General features: G+C 38.9%; 1 protein-coding gene across 3 annotated transcripts in view; it reads left to right on the plus strand.

The window, feature by feature from the left end:
* elp4 (elongator acetyltransferase complex subunit 4) overlaps positions 1-12,537 on the plus strand; it is a 249,454-nt gene that overhangs the window by 94,346 nt on the left and 142,571 nt on the right. For all 3 annotated transcript variants that reach the window (XM_048606963.1, XM_048606964.1, XM_048606965.1), the window contains exons 6-7: positions 3,563-3,647; positions 5,382-5,570. In XM_048606963.1, the coding sequence (XP_048462920.1) occupies positions 3,563-3,647; positions 5,382-5,570 (274 nt within the window). The remainder of the gene's footprint in view (positions 1-3,562; positions 3,648-5,381; positions 5,571-12,537) is intronic.

Here is a 12,537-nt window from a genome sequence, read left to right on the forward strand (position 1 = left end):
GAAAGCGATTAAAAGACTGACTGAGCCCCTGAAAATTAACTCAGTTTCGCATTATTGACAGCATTAATGTTACTAGGAAAAATTATTTTTCAAAATATTACTCCATAACTTATAGTTTGCAAACAAACTCTTAAAGAAATTAATTACAGTGTGTCTAACTATGCCAAGTGTGCATTTCCTGTGTCACACTTTGTAGATATTACATAGTATTAACAGCACAAAAAAATATATTTGACCTAACTGGTCTATATAGTTTTTACTCCTGTTGAGTCTCCTTCCCACCCTGCTTAATCACTCACATATTTACATGGTTTTGTCTTAAATAATTCACGTTGTTCACTTCAACTTTTGAAGTGAATCCCACCTTCTAGTCATGCTGGTAGATGCAGAAGTTTTTTTCCCCTGAATTCTTTTTTCATGACTTCCTTATATTAGTTTTGTACTCTCTACAGACGTAATTATGTCTACCTTGTCAAATCCCTTTATGATCATCTGACCTGCCTTAGATCACCCTTCAACTCTTTCTTTTCTGTAATGAAACAGCATATCCTTCAACTCAGCATGAATAGCACCATAGGACATCAGCTGGTTTTCAGTAAGATCTGAAATAAGTAATGGGTGCCAAAGTGGTTAGAAGCCAGCAATCTCTTTCTTGAATCTAATGACCAAGCCAGATTTTAGTAATATTAAATTTGCCAAAACAGATCTATGCCTATATGCTCTCTGATGATACCAGATGTCATGTAGATGTTGGGATCTAAAGTGGTGCAAGTAGTTAAGGTTTGATGCCAATGCTGAAGAATTAAAATTGATGTGTTACAAAGTAGTGGTCCACAGTTAGTCACTGGGAGTAAAGCAGTCATAGATTGGAAATTCATTTTGCTCATCCATTGTACAACGTGTGCTGTGAGAATTTTAGTAGAACAAAATTATTGTAATAAGATACGATAAAAAATATCTTAATGCTACTTACTTGTATGTTTCGTCTGAGATTTAACTAATGAGAAACTTAAGAGTAGAAAAATCTATTTATTGCTCTGAGTCTATTCTTGCTCATCAAATGACCTTTATAGGGCATAAAAGCTGTTAGCATTCAATAACCATGCAGTCATCGTCTCTTCTGCTTCAATTTTGGATTCAATTTTCAACTGAAACTGTTGGTAAAGTGTCCATTTATTCTTTGAACTAAAGATAATCTTTTGTTGTATTTTATCTATAGTAGCGCACAACTGATATTCCTGAAGTGTGATTACTGCCCACTCCAGGTTATTCTTTTTAATGGTGGGTTCATGGAAGTGGTTTAAATTGTTTGCTTTCCTTTTCGGCCGATAGTGTTAAGTATTAGCAAATTGGTTACCTTAGCTGAAAGTCAAAACACACAGAACAAGAACAAGGAAAAAAAAAATCACCTCTACAAACTCATGTTCTTAAAAATGTGCATGTGGCATGCAATGATCTGAAGACGATAATCTTAGCATTGACATCCTGATAATTGTTTGATGGTTACACAGTTAAACCTCAGTTGTTTTTGTGAGAAAGGCAATACCCACTGAGTATAATGGAAATTGTCAGGTTTTTAGTATTCAAGGTTTGCCTCTATTCCTGCTGGTCTCTTGATTTGATTCAATTTTCAAACTAGTTAACTGTTTTTAAACCACAATGATGAAATAATCTTTACAGCGTTAGAATTGATGGATTACATCTGCTGTACAATACCGAGTAACTGTTGGCACAGCGCTGCAGATTGAGTTTAAGTTGACACATTCTAGCCTCATAACCAAACCTGGATACCTTCTGGTCTCCTGATCTGATTCTGACTTACAGGAAATCTTTCAAGAAACTGGGAATGTGAATAATGGTGAGGATAACAAGGGTTATAATATATACCTCTCAAGTGCAGTTTTTGTTTTCTGATCTCATTGACATTATTTCTAGTAGCAATTAATTTTCTCTTTCCATCTTAATAGCATCAAATTTGTGTAGCGTATGAAATGAGAACTTAACAAAAAGTTTACATTTCTACACTTCCAATATCCTAATAATTAACAATGGATTCTGTTCATTGGTTTCTCGATCCACGTATGTAAAGGTATTGAGAGTTTCTAGTCACTTTGTTAAGACAGTTGGATATTTCATACTAATGGAAGAATTCTTTTAATTGAATGAAAGTTCATGTAAGAGTAATGAGTATTTGACAATAGAACATTGCCAAAAGTGTTTCTAGATGCAAGCTGCCCAAAGCTTACCTGTTATTTAGTTCTTTAGCCAGCTTGCTTGTAAGTATGTTTTGTTTCACAGGTACATTCGGTCCATTAGATGGAAATTTATATTGTGCATTTTGAAGGGTTAGTGGTGAACTTATCAATTATTGACATATTGAAAATTAAACCTGTAGTCTGCTGTGAATTTACACCAAACATTACATTTTTAATTAAAATATTAATTTGAAATTTTGGAACTGACAACTGCCGCTGTCAAGTCAATCTTTGTTCATTTGTACTTCACTGTGCAATTTTTTTATGTTTGTGCTCAATTGCAAATTGATTTTCTTGATGATTACAGTTGTGGGGCAGAAAGCAGCAAAAACATTTTTGGAAAGGTTATTTTTGTTAAAACTACAAATTTTCAGCAAGAGCTCAGGTGACTAGGACTTTGATCAGGTGTGCTTGCTGTGGCAGTTCATTAACGATATGTTAATTAATCTATGATTTAGCACAGAAATGCTGTGGTGGTTTCATCTCTTAAGTTGCTTCATTAAATCATTAATTTTCTAGGAGCTAAGTGAGTCTGACATAATTAAGGCATCCTTGTCTCTGCAGAATATCCCTTTCATATTGTGTCAGGTCACAGAGGTAGTGAATGGAAGAGAATGACTGCAATCTCCAAGGGCGCATTTTATTTATACAACTGTGCTGTGAACTTAATTTATTAGTTCAATTTTGCTTTTCACTTAAGCAGTTTAGAGTGGAATTAAGGTTTTGTTTAGGCTTCAGACTACTGCTTTTAAGTAGAGCCAGTGCACCAGTTCGCATTTAATATATCTATTGGAGGGCAAAAAACATGTTTCCTCATGGTTTACTCAAAACCTAAGGCATTTGTCTTTCTACAAATATTCTACAACGAGGCTAAATGTTATGAAAAACCTTTTTTTTTTTGAAAGTTCCTCTTTTGTGCTGATTTGTTTGAATAGATTCACATCAAGTCAGCGCAACGTATTCCGTTTTCATTTGCATCTAATGGCGTAGTCATTTTTCATGTATGATCATAGCCCAAGCAAAATATTATTGCACACATCATACACTTACTAAACCTCAGCTGTGTTGGTATTTAGTTTAATGTTTCTCAACGAGGGAAAAGCAAATTCATTTGTACTAATTCAGATTAAATTTTACTTGGGTTACTTGGTGAACAGTATAAGAATATTTTTGTTTTTTTTAATCAAGGAAGTGCAGTTTTGTTATGTATTTCAGGACCCTTTTTCAAAATAAAATGTTTAAAATTATCAATTGAGTGCAGAAGTTTTTTTTAATTGATTTACTTTTCGCACCTCTTTTTTTCACAGTAATATGAACTTTGGTTATGTCAAGCTGCTTAAATCCATACAAAGAGTCATCCGTGAGGAAGGATTTGATGGAGTCTGTCCCCAGGTATGGTGCACAAGCCCTCAGTGTCTTATGTAATCAAGTAACTAATGTTGTTTTCATAGGGCTCTCCAGGGTGCAGCCGGAAGGGCTTGGAATAATCAACAATGAACAAGCTGTTTCTAAGCACGGATGAAGTAAACAAGCATTGCAAAGACAGTGTATGGGTCATATGTTAATATGCATTTGCCTCACGTTTTGAGCTTTCCTCAACTCAATTGGGTACAAGCATTGATGTGCATAAGCAGTGTGCTCTGGCATCATTAGTCACTGAGCACCTAAAAAGGAGCTGTCCAGTCGAGAAAGTGGCTTAGCCCAAATCCACATTAAGCCACATTAAACTTTTCATGTTGATGTTGCAATGAAAATATCTCTGTTGTAAAACTTATAGCCTTGAGGATATGTGACGAGAAACTAAGGAAAGATCATCTAATTAGAGTTTTAAGGAGCTTGTGCAGTCAACTTTGCAATGGTGTTAACGAAGTTAACTAAGGCTTGGTGTCAAAGTGAAAAAATCCTTTATAGCAACTTTTGGTATTCATGTTACTTATATGTTAATTTAGCTTGTTATTGCTCAGCTACAATCTCTACTGAGATTTCGACGCAGATCTGGACAGGCTGTCTTTCCCTGTGGAGGCAAAACCCCTTTGGAGAAGTAAATTGGTCCCTGACAGGCACCTCTCCCCTTCCCAGTGGTAACCATGGCAATAGACATGTCATAACAGTTCCCACAGTACAGTGTGCCTAGCTGCTTCTGCTGCAAGATGACATGCCTTCTAAAACAGGAAATCTTATAGAAAGCAACAGCATATTTGGTGGTGACACACATACACCTTAAGAGCCTTTCAACTAAGTCACTTCTAACTGAAAGGACTTTTGCAATAAGGTTTTTTTTAACTTGATATTTTTGCTGCAAATCTTTATACATTGTCTTCAATTGACCCTAACCTTACTGTGCTATTCTACAATGTATTATGTTTCTTTGTCACAACTCGTTGCTTATGATCAAAAAGCAAAAATTTACACGTTACTTTTTCTGTGTCTAAGCAACAAGTTTCTCTATGAAAGTGAAAGTGTGGAATTAACTACCCATTTTGCTAGCATGAATAAACTGTGATACCACAGGCAGCTTTTGTTAACAGAATCTTGGCCCAAATCAGCTGGAAGCCGAGCATACGCTGATCCTTTCTTGGCACTTTGCTAGCAGCTATGTAGCCTTTGCAAAAATGTAGCACTTATTAAGGTCCTACTGGTATCTTTCCCTGTTGATATGCCATGGAAACAAGCTGCTTTATGAGCCGTTGGGCAGCTGGAAAGCAAGTCCAGACAGAAATTCAGAGTCTTGTCACCTGTCCAATATCTGTTATAGCTCTATAAAATAAAACGAAAGACCTGTGGATGCAGAAATCAGAAACATAAACAGAAATTGCTGGAAAAGCTCAGCAGGTCTGGCAGCATCTGTGGACAGAAATTAGGGTTAATATTTCCGGTCCAGTCACGCTTCCTCAGGACTGATGCCAAGTAGTAGGAAGAACAGTGCGGAGGAAGGGTCACTGGACCCAAAACATTAACTCTGATTTTTCTCCACAGATGCTGCCAGACCTGCTGAGCTTTTCCAGCAATTTCTATTTTTGTTTCTGTTATAGCTCTCGTAAGTTAGTACGTGAAGTGTGGAAAGGGTGTCATTTATAAGAAAGTCTTGCTGTTTTGTCACATTCATTTTCACTTCTCTTTCTGAAGACTAAGCAGAGGAATATCCTGCGGGTAGGAATCCATTCGCTTGGCTCACTGTTGTGGGGAGAGGACATTGGTCTTCATGAAAATGCCAAACATGCTTGCAGTCTGACCAAATTTCTGTATGCACTCCGTGGACTTCTCAGAACATCTCTGTCTGCCTGCATTATTACTGTACCGGCATACCTCATTCAGGTTAGATTTCACTGTATATAAAACATATTTTACTTCCTTTTAAGTACTGTGTATTTTGAAGTGGAGTAATCGCAATTTTGTAGAGCACTAGTTTACCTTTATTGATGAGTTCTGGTGAAATTCCCAATACTCTGGTTCTCCAAACTGCATTAGAATAAAATACGTTGGACAGGATTTTCTGGGGAATGGCAATCCCATGCAGATTGTCACTCTGCCCCTTTTTTAAATGAAAGGCGAGAGCTCTGTGTTTCTAACAAGAGACTCTGATCAGGGTTCCTTCATAAATATGGCACAGTACTTCCATTTTGAAGTTCTTTCACTATGCAGAATTGTCAGAGGAAGGCAAACCAACCCCCTTTCTCACAGGAGTCAGCTGATGCACCCTGAAATTTGAAGGTCCAGATTTGCAGGCAGCCACTCTGACAGCTGCTGTCAAACAGTAGGTACATGATGTAAGTGTGAAGTTAGGGTGCTGGGTGGGTAGGGAGAAGGGTGACAGGTAAGTAGGTTGCCAGCTGGGTAGGGAGTAGGTGCCAAGTGGTTGGATGCCAAATGAGTAGGATGTAGATTGTCATGGTGTAGTGTGCCAGATGGGTAACACTGAGGGTGTTAGATGGATGGGGTGCCAGTGTGCAAGATGTCAAAGTATGTAATACAGTGTTTATGGTAGATACGGTTGGTTGAGATATATCTCATCAGGTAGTGTTAGTTTGAGGATGAAGTATCAGATCAGGGAAAAAATGTAGGGAAGAGGTGTCTATGTCCCATGATCGCCTGGGGTGGGTGTCAAGTTCTATAGGGTGAAGAGGGGAGGGAGTATCTACAGCAGATGAAGAGGGGGTGCAGGTCTAGAGTAAATAAGATGGAGAAATGGAAGTCGGGTGAGAGCAGTGTAAGGATCCTGAGTGTTGGAAGGAAGTGTTATAACTGGAGCAGAGTTTGGGGGATCATGTCCCGTGTGGATGAAAGGAGGATGCAGGTCCAGAGTAGAGGAAAGTGACGGGATTCAGGTCCAGAGCAGGGGAAGGATGATCTGGTCTGGAGCAGGTGAAGGGTTGTTTGGTCTGAAATCGGGTGGGGGTTTTGGGTCCTGGAAGTGTCAGGTCATGTCAGGTATGTTGGAGGTCAATCGAATAAATATTTCCTACTTTCATTAGAACTGTCCAACTTCTCTGATTTAAATGGAGACGTCTGGTGGGTTTTCAGGCAAGAGGATTTTCTTAGCAGAGCCTTGAATTTCCTGAGCAATTCTCTGAGTTTGCTATGATGGAGATTCTACAGGGTCCCCATGCACAACTCCCATCTACACTGAAATAACAACTATTTGGCTCTCAGAAAACCCAAGCCGTTATATCTAGTGGACGAGTATTCCCATTGCAATGCCACTTCAAACACAGATAGCCTAGGCAAACTATTCCACATGCTGCTGGCCTTTTGTACCTGAAATAAAAATAGAAAAGTCTGGAAACACTCGATAGACCCAGAGTATCAGTGGAGAAAAAACACAGCTAATGTTTTAGTTTGTTAACCTTTCATCAGTGCTCCTGATTGATCCATACTGTTCACATTTTGTTGTTCTGAAAGCAATTTTCCTCTGATGTTAGGAGTTTGTGAATGTATAAAAGTTGCCTGACAGCAAAACGGAGATGTAAACTGAACTGCTGGAGACCATTTTTACTTTGTACCAAGGATCTAAAATCCTCTATTCCATGTGCAATCGGGAATCAGATTATTTGCCTGCTTTTGTGCTCATGTTCTGGCATCAGATTCATAGGGCTTTAAAGTTGATGTGTAAATACACTCTTTAAAATAAAATGGGAGTAAAATTTAAGCCTTCAGTGGCCATTTGTCATTGATAATGGTTCCAGGTTGCAATAACTTTTTGTTTTATTAATCTTTATTAAATGAATGCTTGTTGCTAATATGTTTGATGAGTACAATGACTTATTGTAGCAAATAATTGTTGTGTACATTTGTTAGTTAAAGTCCAGTGTATTTCAGCAGTAGATATATTTCAGCTGCATTTAAGGTAAATGGATGGTTCAGAAAGTAGAGCACACTTTGATCGTAAAATAAAAATAATTCACTTTAAAGAGTTTGAGAAAACAGAACAACATTTTTATATTATTTATATTGTTATTCTTAACATTAGAGACAGTAACAAGTCATTAAAGCAATTTTCTAATATCACCTTTTGTTTTTATTCACAATATATGGACAGCATTAGTAAACTTTTATTTATTGCCCATCCATAGTTCCCTCAGAAAGTGGTGAGTACTGTCTTAAACAGCATTGGCATATATTCAGGCATTCATACCGTTACTCCTGGAGTCTCTCAACTTTTTATACTTCTCATCTTCATGCTGCTCCTCAGGAACATCATTGAAAAGAATGTCACTATTACCGCCCAATCACCCAGCATCTGATTTATGACACTGCATCTCTGATAACCAGGATTAGATGAGCTGATAATTTCTCCAGTCAACTGTTGGGAAGATTGAAGTCAATATCTTTCTACTCATTGCAAGCTTCAAGCCACCAAGTTCATCTCTCTCCTTCAACACTGTCTGTGGCTGAACCACCCACATTTATTGAGCTTTCAGCTCTATATCCTATTCATGTCTAAGACTGCCTGCTTCTCTGTCCATAACATCACCTGTTTACTCCATTTAACGCATCTGTTGGTTAAATCTTCACTGTTGCCTTTGTCACCTAAAATGCAATTACTCCAATATTCTCATGACTGGCTTCCCATTTTATATGTTTGTTAACTTGAGCGCACGCAAGGCTCCTTCGATATCCTGACTCACACCAAGTCCCCTTCACCATTTCTCCCTGCACCCAACGGTGTTGCAAAGGATGATGGTCTGAGAGTACGTTGATTTTAAAATTCTCACTGTTATTTGCAAATCTGTCTTCCTCCAATTCTGGTCTTTTGAGCATTCTCGATTATGTTGCACCACCATTGGCAGCTGTTCTGTCAGCTAGCTTTGCCCTATGATCTGGAATTCTCTCCATAGGTTTCTGCGCTATTTGACCTCTAATCCACAAATTCAGCTACATGACCTAGCTTTTGATGATCTGTCCAAATATGTCTGTATGTAGTCCTTTGGTAAACTTGTTAAACGTGCCTTGACACATTTTACAATGTTAAAAGTGCAATATAGATGCAAATTATTGGTGTTTGTGATGAAGGTGACCATTCAATGATATTAGGTAAGGAATTCCAAGGATTGGATCCAGAATAGATGAAAACTGGCAAAGTCAAGTTAGACGTGTTTTGGAGATGATAGTGTCCCATCTGTTGTTGATCCTGTCATTCTTGGTATTGATCAAGGGGCTGGGATTTTTTTATAGAAGAAAATGTATTCCAAGGGTCAAGAAGCAGCACTGGGTATTCTTCTTGGATGGGTGTTTCATTTTTCACCTCTAGCATGTTGGCTGGGGGCAGCATTCTCTTGTAAAAACAGATATAAACTATTTGTTTAAAATCTTAGTCATTCCCCCGACCCCATGTGTAAAAGCCAGGTTTTTTTTTGTCTTTAATTGGCTTCTCCTTTAGTCATTGTTTGCTACTTATATGCTTATCAACAAGCTTGGAATTGCCCATCATGTTAGCTGCTGGTCTCTTCTCATAATTCATCTTTGCTTCTGTTATTCACTTTTTCACTTCCAGTCTAAACCTTCAGTATTCCTCTTGGTTCTCAAATGCATTTTTTGCTTTACATCTGTCATAAGCACACTTTTTCTTTCTAATGTTAATTTCTACGTCCTTTGTTATCCAGCAATCTCTGGATTTGTTTGACCTACCTTTCCCATTTAATGAAATATATCTCGACTGTGCCCGAACCATCTGCTCTTTGAAAGTAGACCATTATTCAGTTACTGTTTATCCCACCAAAGTCTTGTTCCAATCAATCCTGCCCAGCTCTGCTTTTGCCTCATTGCAGTCAGCTCTCTGCCAACGTACTTTTCTTAGTTTGGATCAATGCACATCATTTTCCACCACTATCCTGAAACTTATCATAGAGTGATCATTGTATCCTAAATGTACCCCCACTGCGGTAGGATTTCACAAGCTTCAAAATCTCCCCTCCCCCTACCGCATCCCAAAACCAGTCCAGCTCGTCCCTGCCTCCCTAACCTGTTCTTCCTCCCACCTATCCCCTCCTCCTACCTCAAGCCACACCCCCATCTCCTGCCGACTAACCTCATCCCGCCCCCTTGACCTGTCTGTCCTCCCTGGACTGACCTATCCCCTCCCTAACTCCCCACCTACACTCACCTTTACTGGCCCCATCCCCGCCTCTTCGACCTGTTTGTTTCCTCTCCACCTATCCTCTCCTCTATCCATCTTCTATCCGCCTCCCATTCTTTCCCTACTTATTTCAGAACCCCCTTCCCCTCCCCCTTTTCCGATGAAGGGTCTAGGCCCAAAACGTCAGCCTTTCTGCTCCTATAATGCTGCTTGGCCTGCTGTGTTCATCCAGCCCTGCACCTTGTTGTTTCGGATTCTCCAGCATCTGCAGTTCCTATTATCTCTGACTCGAGTTCTTACAAGATTTTAGTATTCTGTGTAATGCGTCAACATTTCATTTTGTATACTTTCTTTAAAATAAGAATGTCCAGCAGTTAGGCATCTTTTCATGAAGAGCATCTGGAGCCTTATTAACAACAGGCTATCTCTGTAGCCAATGTAATTTAAAGACTCTAAATTAATGTCTGGTAGGACTTTGTTTTCTTCTCTGTAACACCACACTTGGCATAGTTGATTAAGCATTTATTCCCCATTCCTAACTGCCCTTGAATTGAATGACTAGCTGGCCATTTCAGAGGTCAGTTAAGAGTCAACTACATTACCTGTAGCTCTGGAGTCTCATATAGGCCAGACCGCGTAAAGATCATGTACATTAGTGAACCAGCTGTGTTTTTATGAAATTGATATTAGTTTTATGGCAGCATAACTGAGATGATATTACAAATTCCCATTTTCTTTAAATTAATTGAATTTAATAACAGTACTGCTATATCACCATCTCCTCATTTGTAGTCATTAACATTCACCATATCATTAACAAGAGTACTTACACTTGTAATTTCTAGCCCCAGATAGCTACAGCAGTTTCACAGCTGTTTGGCTGGACCAGTATTTATTTCCCATCCCCTGTTGGCCTTAAGAAGATGCTGGTGAGCTGTCTTTCTGAACTGCTGTAGGCCATTTGTTGTAGATACTTACACAATGCCAATAAGGAGGGATTTCCAGGATTTTGAACCAGCGACACTGAAAAAACAACAATATATTTCCACGTCAGGATGGTGTGTATCTTGGAGAGGAACTCCCAGATGGTGATGTTTCCATTTATCTGCAGCCCTTAACTTTCTAGATAGTTGTGGGTTTGGAAGGTGCTGTCTGAGCAGTCTTGGTGAATTCCTGCTGCGATGATTGGATATGAACTTATGTCTCCAGTAATTATCCTGGACCTCTGGAATACAAACCCAATGGCAGTGCTGCTGTACCACTATCTCATCATTTGCAGTCACTAACACTTACCTTGTCATTAAAAAGAGAACTTGCACTTGTAATTACTAGCCCAAATGTCTGCAGCAATTTTTTGTTTGGTTTGGTTCACAGGCATCAGTATTGGGATGGAAGGGAGGTGTGATGGGCTTCACTTGAACCATGGTGGGATCAGTGTTCTGGCAAATCAAATAACTTGGGCTGTAGAGAGAACTTTAAATTATTTATGATGTGGAGATGCCAGTGTTGGATAAAGTCAGCAGTCACATGACATCAGGTTATAGTCCAACAAGTTTAGTTAAAATCACAAGCTTTCATAGCACAGCTCCTTTGTCAGGTGATAAATAAGAAGGTGAAGAAGACACTGATAGGAGTAGTCTGTAGAATCCCTAACAGTAGCTATTCAGCAGAACTGAGTATAAATCAGGAGGTAATGAGGAATTTATAAAATGCAGTACATTAATCATGGATGACTTGGATCTTCATGTAGATTGGGATAGCCAGATTAGCAGAGGTTGCCACAAGGAAGTATTCATAGAGTATATTCTGGCCAGTTCCCAGAACAGGTAAATCAATTTTTGACATTTACTTCAATGGGAATGGAATATAAAATGAGGAAGTCTTGCTAACACTATATAATGCACTAGTCAGACCAGAGCTGGAATAATGTGAATAGTTTTGTGCCGCATATCTAAAGAAAGACATACTAGCATTGGAGGCAGATCAGAGAAGGTTCACTAGGCTGATCCTTGGTATGGAGGGACTGTTTTATATGAAGACATTCTATAGGTTGGGCCTGCGCTCATTGGAGTTTAGAAGAATAAGAGGTGATGTTATTGAAACTCACAAGATTCTTCGGGATAGAACAGGTTAGGAGTGGATAGGTTGTTTTCCCTTGTAGGAATGTCGAGGACCAGAGGGCAGAATCTCAGAATAAAGGGTCATACATTTAAGACAGTGATGGAAGGAATTTCTTCTCTAAATAGTGAAGTTGTGGAATTCTTTACCGCATAGGGCTGTATATGCTGAATCATTAAGTATATTCAGGGATGAGATAGGTATTGTTTATGTCTCCATCTTAGGTCCAATATGCAGTGTGCTGCCATTAATTTTATTGGCTTTTCAGCAATCCTCATCCCAGTTCAGACCACATTTCAATCCTCAAATTCTGATTCCAAAGTCAAGTTTAACCCAAAACATTGTGCACATCTCCTAGTGAATAACTCCACTGGGTTGGTATCACATCACCAAGTCACTCCTTATTCACATATGAAGCACCCTTGACTTTAGTACTGCCTCTTCAGAGTCAGCTATCAGGGTCCCGGAATCTCTGATGGTCCTACTTTTATCTGTCAGCCAAGGCTCCCTGATTGGACAAGATTAACAGCCCCAATCAGGGAACTCATATTCTGTGAGGTCCAATTGGTTGACCTCATTACAATCACTACA

Source organism: Rhincodon typus, chromosome 17, assembly GCF_021869965.1.
Source record: "Rhincodon typus isolate 14 chromosome 17, sRhiTyp1.1, whole genome shotgun sequence".
Lineage (NCBI taxonomy): Eukaryota > Metazoa > Chordata > Chondrichthyes > Orectolobiformes > Rhincodontidae > Rhincodon > Rhincodon typus.